The following is a 12515-nucleotide window of genomic DNA, read 5'->3' as shown; positions in this document are numbered from 1 at the left end:
CACTAAACTGGCTCATGTGGTATTGATAATTAAAAATTCACGTCAAACATTATCTGTTGTGTACAGCCTGAGGCGTTTGCCTTCCACGCGACTTTGAATGACTCGTCGCTTTCTGCAAGCCGAAGGGAAAAAGTTACCAGTTTAGTCCTGACCTGACTAACCAGTGCAACGATCCACTAGCTGTGTAAGCCATCCATTGATTGACAGGGGACCAAGACCAATCCCATGAACAGCCTGCATAGATAGCCAATCAAGGGGCGGGGCTATGTGATTGACAGGTATGTACACCTATCAACAGGCCGCTAACAGGGGGCCCGCCCGGAGGCGCTGAGGAAATCGCGCACCACTAAACCGCTCTCCAAAGATGGTGGCGTAGGCTCCGATTGCAACTGTATAACTACTGGAATTTGGCATTACGGTCCTTTTAAAAAAAGTATTAATTCGTTATAATTTACATTTTATAAGAAAAATTGAAAGTATGCCTAACATCAAGATTTTTAGCGGCAGCTCTCACCAGGATTTATCACAGAAGATCGCCGATCGCCTGGGGCTCGAGCTCGGGAAAGTGGTCACCAAGAAATTCAGTAATCAGGAGACTTGGTGAGTGCATGAGGAGGGGGCGAGTATGTCGCGGATAATATATTTTTAATTGTGGGAGTAGCTTCCTTCTGGGTGTCTGAATGAAAGGAAGGAGCAACACGGTTATTGAAGTCGTTTACTTGCTGCGGCCTTGCGGTGCAGGTGTGAGAGCGCGTTAGCTGAGCACGGGTGCTGCCGGGATTTGTAGTCCCTCCCGGTACGTCATTTCATACTGCGGAGCGCGCCGCTCACCATCGAAAAACTACAACCCCCATATGGCCACACCCTGGCGGCAATGGAACACGTTGCCACAGACAGTTTGTAGGAAATACCTATCAGCATTAAGAGGCCCGCTTTAATAATTGAGATTTTGGAACTGAACTCGTGGGGAACCTCACTTTTGACTTCCTAATAACACTTTTCGTGGAACGTGGAATGTTTCCATGTCTTCATTGTCTCTCACTGGGAGATATATAGTCTCGCAAACGGTTTTCAGTAGTGTAACCTTAGCAACACTGGATAATTTATTGTAGCCCATAAATTATGCTCAGTGATGTTTGATTTTCTTTCTTGAATTAAATCTTGTAGTATAATTCAAAAATGTCAGAGTGCACTAGCTCGGAACGTTGCGATTTCAAAGTCCCGCTCAACACTGCAGTACACAATCGTTGCTATATCATCGCACGAAGGGGGAGGAGATGGCATAGTGATAATGTCACTGGAGCAGTAATCCAAGTCATACGCTATTGTTATGTGATAAGAAGGTGTAGAGCTGGATGAACACAGCAGGCCAAGCAGCAGCATAGGAGCAGGAAGGCTGACGTTTCGGGCCCAGAGCCTTCATCAGAGTTTCTACTATTTCTGACACTATTGTTATGTGATGTGGTTAAATCCCACCTTGGCAGATGGTGAAATTTGAATTCAATTAATAAAATCTTGGAGAAAGCAAATGGCAACTATTATGGTCAAATGTCATTTTTTTAAAAACCTGGTTCACTCACGTCCTTTTGGGTAAGAAATCTGCCTGATCTGGCCTGCGTGTGACTGAAGACACATCGTACTGTGGTTGACTCTGAAATGGCTTAACAAGTCACTTCAAATTGCTATTAGTCTAAAGAGAGGATTGAAACTGCATGGACCACCTGATAGCAACCTAGCCACCAGAATTGATAACAATAAAACCAGCCCTGTCAACCCTGCAAGGTCCTCCGTACGTACAGCTGAGGGCTTATGTTAAAGTTAGGAGAGCTATCCAACAGATAAATGTGACATAGTAATAATCTTGGAATCATACCTTGCAGATAATATCCAGATGCCACCATCGCTGTCCCTGAGACTGGAGGTGGCACTTCAGTGGTGTACAGTCCAGACGTAGTTGCCCTGGGAGCCCTCAACATTGACTCCAGCTCATCAGGTTAAATACGGACAAACATAATTACCATCTACCACACCTCCACATTTCAGCTGATGAACCTGTACCCCTCATATTTAACATCACTTGAAGAAACTTGATAGTGGCAAGGGCACAGAATGTATTCCGGGTGGGAGCCTTCGTTGCCCATTACCAAGAAGGGTTCAATTGTACTACTGCTGACAGAGTTGGCCGAGTCCTAAAGGGTATAGCTGCTAGACTGTCTGCAGCAGTTGGTGAGGAAACGAATAAGAGGCCTCAAAGAACAAAGAAAATTACAGCACAGAAACAGGCCCTTCGGCGCTCCGAGCCTGCGCCGATCCAGATCCTCTATCTAAACCTGTCACCCATTTTCCAAGGATCTGTATCCCTCTGCTCCCTGCCCATTCATGTATCTGCCTAGATACATCTTAAATGACGCTATCGTGCCTGCCTCTACCACCTCCGCTGGCAACACGTTCCAGGCACCCACCACCCTCTGCGTAAAGAACTTTCCACGCATATCTCCCTTAAACTTTTCCCCCCTCGCCTTGAAATCGTGACCCCCAGTAATTGAGTCCCCCACTTTGGGGGGAAAAAAGCTTCTTGCTTTCCACCCTGTCTATACCTCTCATGATTTTGTAGACCTCAATCAGGTTCCCCCCTTAACCTCCGCCTTTCTAATGTAAATAATCCTAATCTACTCAACCTCTCTTCATAGCTAGCGCCCTCCATACCAGGCAACATCCTGGTGAACCTCCTCTGCACCCTCACCAAAGCATCCACATCCTTTTGGTAATGTGGCGACCAGAACTGTACACGGTATTCCAAATGTGGTCGAACCAAAGTCCTATACAACTGTAACGTGACCTGCCAACTCTTGTACTCAATACACCGTCCGATGAATGAAAGCATGCCGTATGCCTTCTTGACCACTCTGTCAACCTGCATTGCCACCTTCAGGGTACAATGGACCTGAACACCCAGATCTCTCTGTGCATCAATTTTTCCCAGGGCTTTTCCATTTACCATATAGTTTGCTTTTGAATTGGATCTTCCAAAATGCATCACCTCGCATTTGCCTTGATTGAACTCCATCTGCCATTTCTCTGCCCAACTCTCCAATCTATCTATATTCTGCTGCATTCTCCGACAGTCCCCTTCACTGTCTGCTACTCCACCAATCTTAGTGTCATCTGCAAACTTGCTAATCAGACCATCTATAACCTTCCTCCAGATCATTTATGTATATCACCAGTGGTCCCAACACAGATCCCTGTGGAACACCGCTGGTCACAGTTCTCCATTTTGACAAACTCCCTTCCACTACAACTCTCTGTCTCCTGTTGCCCAGCCAGTTCTCTATCCATCTAGCTAGTACACCCTGGATCCCATGCGACTTCACTTTCTCCATCAGCCTACCGTGGGGAACCTTATCAAACGCCTTACTGAAGTCCATGTATATGACATCCACAGCCCTTCCCTCATCTATCAACTTTGTCACTTCCTCAAAGAATTCTATCAAGTTGGTAAGACATGACCTTCCCTGCACAAAACCATGCTGCCTATCACTAATAAGCCCATTTTCTTCCAAATGTAAATAGATCCTATCCCTCAGTGTCTTCTCCAGCAGCTTCCCCACCACTGACGTCAGGCTCACCAGTCTGTAATTTCCTGGATTATCCTTGCTACCCTTCTTAAACAAGGGGACAACATTTAGCAATTCTCCAGTCCTCTGGGACCTCACCCGTGCTCAAGGATGCTGCAAAGATATCTGTTAAGGCCCCAGCTATTTCCTCTCTCGCTTCCCTCAGTAACCTGGGATAGATCCCATCCGGAACTGGGGACTTGTCCACCCTAATGCCTTTTAGAATACCCAACACTTCCCCCTCCTTATGCTGACTTGACCTAGAGTAATCAAACATCTATCCCTAACCTCAGCATCCGTCATGTCCCTCTCCTCAGTGAATACCGGCGCACAGTATTCATTAAGAATCTCACTCATTTTCTCTGACTCCTCGCATAACTTCCTTCCTTTGTCCTTGAGTGGGCCAACCCTTTCTCTAGTTACCCTCCTGCTCCTTATGTATGAATAAAAGGCTTTGGGATTTTCCTTAGCCCTGTTTGCTAAAGATATTTCGTGACCCCTTTTAGCCCTCTTAATTCCTCATTTCAGATTGGTCCTACTTTCCCGATATTCTTCCAAAGTTTCGTCTGTTTTCAGTCGCCTAGACCTTATGTATGCTTCCTTTTTCCTCTTTGCTAGTCTCACAATTTCACCTGCCAACTGTGGTTTCCCTAATCTTGCCATTTCTATCCCTCATTTTCACAGGGACATGTCTGTCCTGCACTCTAATCAATCTCTCTTTAAAAGCCTCCCACATATCAAATGTGGATTTACCCTCAAACGGCTGCTCCCAATCCACATTCCCCAGCCCCTGTTGAATTTTGCTATAGTTGTCCTTACCCCAATTCGGCACTCTTCCTTTAGGACCACTCTCGTCTTTGTCCATCAGTATTCTAAAACTTACGGAATTGTGATCACTATTCCCAAAGCAATCCCCTACTGAAACTTCAACCACCTGGCTGGGCTCATTCCCCAACACCAGGTCCAGTGTGGCCCCTTCCCGAGTTGGACTATTTACATACTGCTCTAGAAAACCCTCCTGGATGCTCCTTACAAATTCTGCTCCTTCTAAACCCCTAACACCAAGTGAATCCCAGTCAATGTTGGGAAATTTAAAATCTCCCATCACCACTACCCTGTTGTTCCTACATCTTTCCATAACTTATCTACATATGTGTGTCTCTATCTCACACTTGCTGTTGGGAGGCGTGTCCTACAGCCCCAACATTGTTACCGCACCCTTCCTATTTCTGAGCTCTGCCTATATTGCCTCACTGCTCGAGTTCTCCATTGTGCCCTCCTTCAGCACTTCTCTGATATCCACTTTGACCCGTAATGCAACTCATCCACCCCTTTTACCTCCCTCTCTATCCCGCCTAAGCATCTATATCCTGGGATATAGAGTTGCCAATCTTGCCCTTGCCTCAACCAAATCTCAGTAATAGCAATAACATCATACTCCCACATACTAATCCAAGCCCTAAGTTCATCTGCCTTACCTACTACACTTCTCGCATTAAAACAAATGCACCTCAGACCACCTGTCCCTTTGCGTTCATCATCTGCTCTCTGCCTCCTCTTCCCCTTAGTCACACTGACTTCATTATCTAGTTCCTTGCAGGCTTCAGTTACTACCTCCTCACTGTCCACTAACCACCTCATTTGGTTCCCATCCCCCTGCCACATTAATTTAAACCCTCCCCAACCGCGTTAGCAAAAGCAGCCCCTAGGATATTGGTTCCAGTCCTGCCCAGGTGTAGACCGTCCGATTTGTAATAGTCCCACCTCCCCCAGAACTGGTCCCAATGTCCCAAAAATCTGAACCCCTCCCTCCTGCACCATCTCTCAAGCCACTCATTTATCCTGCCTATTTTTTCATTTCTACTCTGACTAGCACGTGGCACTGGTAGCAATCCTAAGATTACTACCTCTGAGGTCCTACTTTCTAACTCGGCTCTTAACTCCCTCGTCCTTGCAAATTCTGTTTGTCACAAATACAGTCATCCTTGACAGCATTGGCAGGAGTAACCATTATACAATTTTTGTGGAGACAAAGTCTCGTCTTCGCATTGAGGGTACCCTCTACTGAGTTGTCTGGCACTCCCACTGTGATGATTATGAAAAGATCCAGCAACTCAAAATAGTGTATTATTGAGTTGGTGTGAACAGTAGTAGAATTGTATTCAACCACAATCTGTAACTGTCATGCTTGTCCAACCATTGCCATCAAGCTGGTGGATCAACCCCAATTTACTGAAGAGTGCATGTGGGATTGCAAGAAGCAGCATCAGGCATATTTAAACACGGAGTGTCAACCCGGTGAAGCAACAACACAGAACTACTTACATGCCAAATAGTTGAATCAGCATCTGATAGAGCTAAATTAATCCCACAACCAAAAATCAAATCTAACCTTTGCAGTCCTGCCATATCACTTTGAGAGTGGTGGTGGGAAATTAAACAACCAACAAGGGGAAGAATGATACCCAGCATATCAGTGCAAAAGACAAAGCTGAAGCCTTTACATCTAAGATTTAAGACTGTCAAGGGGGGACTGTAGGGTAGGTAAAACTAATTTATAGTTGACAAGTTAAGTCAGGGGTGGAGGGGGAGATGCAGTGTTGGAGGAAGGGAGCTAAACATTTTAGGAGTGAAGTGTGAATCCTGTATACAACGCAGTAACATTTTAGAACTTCGTTCTGCAAGCAACAGTTGTTGCTATTTCAGTTACTGGTATTAAATTTTCATATGACATTAACAAACTTTTTGTTTTATGAGCAAGGTAATGGATGTGGGGAAATGATGGGTATGTGGAATTAGGTCACAGATCAGCAATGATCTTGCTGAGTGGTGGAAGAGATTTCAGATACAGTGACCTACTGGGTAAGTGCAAGCAGAGTGGCACAGCAGGAGCACGCTGGGCCCATACCCCAAGGTCAATGGATTGAAACCATCCTCCACTATTTAAGGAGCAGCATGGTGGCTCAGTGCTTAACACTGCTACCTCTCAGCACCAGGGACTGAAGTTTGATTCCAACCTTAGGCAACTGTCTATGTGGAGTTTGCACGTTTTCCTTGTGTCTGTGTGGGTTTTCTTTGCGTGCTGTGTTTTCCTCCCATAGTCCAAAGATGTGCAGGTTAGGTAGATTGGTCATGGGAAATGTAGAGTTATAGTAGGGTGATGGGTCTGGGTGGGATGCAGTTCGGAGGGGTGTTGTGGACCCAATGGGCTGAATGGCCTGCTTCCACACTGTAGGATTTCTTTGATTCTAAGTACAGCCAGTACTCTGTTTATTGTGTATAGCTGAAGAGATGTGCTGTTTGACGCCATCCATCAGTCATTTGAAGTTACAGCCTGTCTACCTGACATCGCACTGACACGGAAATTCATATACCACATTATTCATTTGTTTGGTGGGCAAAACATCCCTTTGACTTGACAGCAGAATTCTATTAATGGAAAATACCTTTCTTAACTACTGAAAATAGCAGGATGAAATGAGTACTTTCAGCTGTTACTCATTTTGTTTGAGGTACCTTCCCTTACTGATCCAGTGTAATTTGAAGTAGGCTGAGTGATTTTCAAATGAATGAGAGAGCTTTAGGACTCTTTTTAGTTGTATGTGTGATACAATGTGAGTAAATAATCAGTGTAGCCATTACTGTTGGATTCTGTTAAGCAGGGCAGTGTACTGAACATATTCCATTACCTCAGTATCGCAGATTCAGAACATAATGTTTCACTGAGTCAGTCATACAGTGTAGCAAAGGCCCTTCAGCCCATTGAATCTGCACCAACAATAACTCTAGTGCTATCACATCCTTCCTTTAGTGAGGTGACCAGAACTGCACACACTACTCCAGTTGTGGCCTAACCAACACTGCACAACTTCAATATCACCTCCTTACTCTTATACTCTATGCCATGACTGACGAAAGCAGGTGTCCCATCTACCTTCTTAACTAGGCCAGACAGCATCAGAAGAGCAGGAAAGTCAACGTTTCAGTCTTGACGAAGGGTTTTGGCCTGAAACGTTGACTTTCCTGCTCCTCTGATGCTGTGTGACCTGCTGTGTTTGTCCAGCTCCATGTTTATTGACTCTGGTTTCCAGCATCTGCAGTCCTTACTGTCTCCTACCTTCTTAACTATCCTATTCTTGTGCTCTGCTGACTTCAGGGATCTGTGACTATTTACCCAAAGATCCCTCTGTTCGTCTGAGCCAGCCAGTGTCCTGCCGTTCGTTAAATACTCTCCTGTCTTATTTCTTCTTCCAGAGTGCATCACCTTGCACTCATCAGGGTTAAGTACCATCTGCCACTACTCAGTCCATCTGACCAACCCATCTATACCTTCCTGTAATCTACAACCATCTTCTTAGCTATTACCCTCCCTGCCAATCTTGGTGTCATCTGCAGATTAACTTAACATACCCCCAAATTTTAATCTATATCATTTATGTTCATAGCAAACAGTAAGGGTCCCAGTACTGATCCTTTTTGCTACACTGCTGGACACCAGCCTCCAGTCACTCGACCAGCCTTCTACCGCTACCCTTTGTGTCCTATTACTAAGCCAGTTTCTGTTCCATCTCATCAGGCTTCCCTGAATTCCACATGCTTTAACCTTCTCAATCAGTATCCCATATGCTACCTTGTCAAAAACTTTATTAAAATCCATTTAATCAACATCAACTGAACTTCCCTCATCCACACACTTGATCACATTTTTTTAAAATTCTAACAGATTTGTTAGGCATGACCTCCCTCTGATGGATCCATTCTGATCATCCCTAATTAACCCATGCTTTTCCAAATTGGTATTAATTCTCTCCATCGTAATTTTTTCCAGTTTATAATTTCCTGGATCATCTCTATTGCCTTTCTTGAAAGGTGGAACTACATCAGCCATCCTCCAGACCTCTGGTACTTATCCTGTAAGAACCTCTAATTCCTCCCCATTTCCCTATTTCAAACTGCAAGATCGTCATAGTCCCCTTTCCCAAATTCCGTACCCATGTTCTCCTTTTCCAGAATGAAGACCAAAAAGAAGTATTCATTTAACACCCTTCCAATGCACTGTGGTTTCACACACAGATTGTCCCCTTCGTCCCTAATGGCCCCTACTTGTTCCCTGGTTAACCTCTTCCCTTTAATGCATTCACAAAATATCTTGGGATTCTCCTTTAATCCTGTTCATAAGTCCTTTCTCTTGCCCCGTTTTTGCTGATCTTATTGCTTTCCTAAGTTCTCTCTTGCACTTCTGATATTCCTTTAGGGCAGCAGCTGAATTGCTCCCTTTGGATTGCTAAAAGCCATTCTATTTGTCGTCCAGTCCTGAATTGTCTTAGACACCCGAGGGTCACTGGACCCGAAACGTTTACTCTGATTTACTCTGCACAGATGCTGCCAGACCTGCTGAGCTTTTCCAGCAACTTCTGTTTTTGTTCCCTGAACATGTTGCTGTTATATTTTCCCCCTAGAAGGTACATGTTGGACTTGTACTTGCCCCAGATCCTGTTTTATTTTATTAAAAATCTGTCTTTCTGCCTTCCCACAATCCAAAGCCAACTTTTGCAGGCCTTCTTTCTCCTTGTCCATAACAAATTTGAACCATACCATGTTATGGTTGCTATCGCAGAAATGTACCCCCACTGCCACATTGAACAACTGTCTGTTCTTTGTTCCCCAGAACCAGATCTAGCGCTGCACCATCCCTTGTTGGGTCTTCCACATATTGATACAAAAAACTCCCTGGATATGTTTCAAGAAATCCACCCCTCTAAATCCTTAACACTATGACAATCCCAATTTATGTTGGGAAAGTTGAAATTACCCGATTATTACTCTTGCACACCTGTTAACTGACTACATATTTGCTCCTCTATTTCCTGCTGAGTCTTTGGATGCTTCTAATACCCCCCTAAAAACATGACTGCCCCTTAACATTCCTAAGTTTTACCCGTAAAACCTCTTTTTAAGACACTTCCAAGATATCATCTCTCCCTGTCGCAGTAATTGACTCCCTAATTAATAGTACTACTACTCCACCTTTTTGTACCTTCCTGTATCTCTCGTAAAGATCTTATATCCTGGAATGTTGGGTTGCCACTCCTGCCCTTCCCACAACCAGTTCCTGTGATGGCAACAATATCGCACTTTCATGTGTTAATCCACGCCTCTAACTCATCAGTTTTACCTATTACACTCCTGGCGTGAAAGTAAAGACCATCCAGCCTTGCTTTACTGTCAAGACAGTCAACATAGCTGAACTCACTCTGATTTGCTTCCTTTGCTGTAGCATGATGTGTCTCTGTTTAATCAATATTATGTGCCCCCTCCTTCTGTCAAACAAGTTTAAACTCCTGCCAAAAGCATTAGTACATCTACATGCAAGGATGTTGGCCCCTATGTGATTCAGGTCCAGCGTAAATACTGTGTGGAGCTGGAGGAGCACAGCAGGTCAGGCAGCATCAGTGGAACAGGAAAGACCACGTTTTGGGTCGAGACCCTTCATCAGATCCAGACTGTCCTATTTGTACATGTCCCACCTTCCCTGAAAACAGTTCAAGTGATCCAGGAATCTAAAACCCTCCCTCTTGCACCAGCTCTTGAGCCACACATTCATCAAACCTATTTTCCTGCTTCTACACTGACTAGCATGTGGAAACGGGAGTAATCCAGAGATCACAACCGTTGAGATCCTGCTGTTTAAATCTACTGCCTAGATCCCTGAATTCTTGATGCAAGACCTCATTCCTCACTTTGCCCATATCTTTGGTTCCAACGTGTACCATGACATCTAATCACCCCTCCCCCACTTCAGGATGCCCTGCAGCTGTTCGGTGACATCCCTGATTCTAGCACCATGGAGGAAATACACCATCCTGGAGTCATGACTTTGTCTGCAGAAACACCTGTCTGCTGCCCTGACTAAAGAATCGCCTATCGCTATTGCTCTTCCTTTCTTCTTCCTCCTCCCTGCACAGCCAAGCCACTTGTAGTGCCAGAAGTTTGGATCTGAATGCACTCCTGCGGTCCCAGCACCCTCATCAGCTTCCAAAATGGAATACTGGTGAGTGAACGAGACCCTAAGGGACTCCTGCACTACCTGACTGTTCCTTTTGAACTGTCTCATGGCCACCCATTCCCTTCTTCCCTCTAGTCCCTTGAGCTGCAGTGTGACCATCTCTCTAAATGTGCTGTCCATGTAACTCTCAGCCTTACGGATGTGCCACAGTATCTCCAGCCACTGCTCAAGCTCCGAAACCCGGAGTTCCAGCTTCTGCAGTTGGGAGCACTTCCTGCACATGTGGTCATCTAGGACACTGGCAGCATTCAAGACTTCCCACACATGGCAAGCTACACATTTTGCTTGGCTGTGCTCTCCTGACATGTCTTATAATTACAATTAATGCCCTAGTCTAAAACAAATCTAGACCGCACCATTAACATCATATTAGATGTGATGGCAAGGTTGGATAGTACTCAACAAACCATTGAGGTGCGATACGGTTTTAATTCTCATACCAACTGAAGTATTTTGTGAAGACCCCACCTTACCGTCCTTGTCACAGGCGTGGTGACCCTTGAGGGAACCTTGCCACCAGTTATTTCTGTCTTTAATGAGTGAGCAGCCTATGATCCCCTGGAAGCGTGGTGACTTTTGCTTTTTTACTTTTACATTGTAAACACTCCAGTAATGTTTCATTGACATGCTAATGATTTCGAATAGAAATTCAGTGTCATTCTACCTTTAAATTGCAGCAACAGTTCTTCATAATAAATTAACTATTTTGAATAAGTAGTTAATGCATATCTATGGATAATTTCCACATGATTAGTCATGGAATATTTCATCTTTACTGGTGTACTTGATATTATTGCAGTCATCAAGGAGTGAATTTTTACTTGGGCAGATGCATCTGGAAATCAGTGATGTAATGTATTCAAATAAATTGCAAAACTCACTTGACCTTGAGTGATGCAGAAATGCACTAAAAATGTTTGTGCTTCGGACTATGTAAATTGAGTGTACAGGTGATGCATTTCTAAGTGTCCATGTTTCATGTGTTATGTGCATTAGGAATAAACTACTTACAGCATACTGAATTAATGTAGAACCTACACAAGTCATCCTGCAGTTGAATTTTGTGTCAAAAAAAAAGTTGCTATGGTGCAGATTGCCTCATTCATTTTGGTTTGCAAGTGATGATTAGGCTACAAAGGGAGGCCTCAATGTCTTTGACAAATTTACTGCATCCAGTCCCTTCCTGTTATCCATTTCATACTTGGCGCTTCTTCTCGTGGATTTAGGTACTTCAAAGATTGAGACTGTCTGCACGCCAACCCAGATTGCTTCACAACAGTGAAATAAAGCTTGTATCCATCCTGATCCTAATTTTTTGCCATTCCCAGGGACTTTTCAGTTTTTCTGTAACCTTTCTCTAATCCATTCAAGCACAGTTGGACCATTTTCTTACTCCTCTTGATCCATTTCACTTTCAACACCTAACTAATAATTGTAGCATTGCTGACTTTCTGGTCCTACTATGTATGAAACACTGTATAGATGTCATGGTAATATGACCTATACTATATTGTATAAGAAATTTGAATCCACCTTATATTGTGCAATTTGAAACTTGCAGAAAGGAATTGTATATAATCTAGAAATTTGAACATGGACTATTTGACTGGTTTATTTCATGATCAGGCACGATGGGCTGTATGACTTTCTGTATGATACTATACAATGGTGCTCTTAATAACACATTACAAATGCACAGTTGTTCTCCAAATGAGTTGTATTTATAGACTAAATGGATTGATAATTCGGAGAGACCAGATAATCCATCATGACTGCAGAGGTCAGCTTTAAAGCTATTTGCTTCCTGTCTGCCAACCAGATTTCTATCCATC

The 12515-nt window shown here is 44.0% G+C and overlaps 1 protein-coding gene across 1 annotated transcript; it reads left to right on the top strand.

The window, feature by feature from the left end:
* The first annotated feature begins 311 nt into the window (after positions 1–311).
* On the top strand, positions 312–1535 carry LOC125481602 (ribose-phosphate pyrophosphokinase-like). Its single transcript, XM_048593382.1, has 2 exons — positions 312–600; positions 1168–1535. The coding sequence occupies exons 1-2, from the start codon at positions 479–481 to the stop codon at positions 1307–1309; spliced, it is 264 nt and encodes an 87-aa protein (XP_048449339.1). The 5' UTR covers positions 312–478; the 3' UTR covers positions 1310–1535.
* Positions 1536–12515: the final 10980 nt, after the last annotated feature.

The sequence above is a fragment of the Rhincodon typus genome, unplaced genomic scaffold (assembly GCF_021869965.1).
Source record: "Rhincodon typus isolate 14 unplaced genomic scaffold, sRhiTyp1.1 hic_rhity00002749, whole genome shotgun sequence".
NCBI lineage: Eukaryota > Metazoa > Chordata > Chondrichthyes > Orectolobiformes > Rhincodontidae > Rhincodon > Rhincodon typus.
The sequence above is the reverse complement of the archived record's forward strand: the minus strand, read 5'-3'. Positions and strand labels throughout refer to the sequence as shown.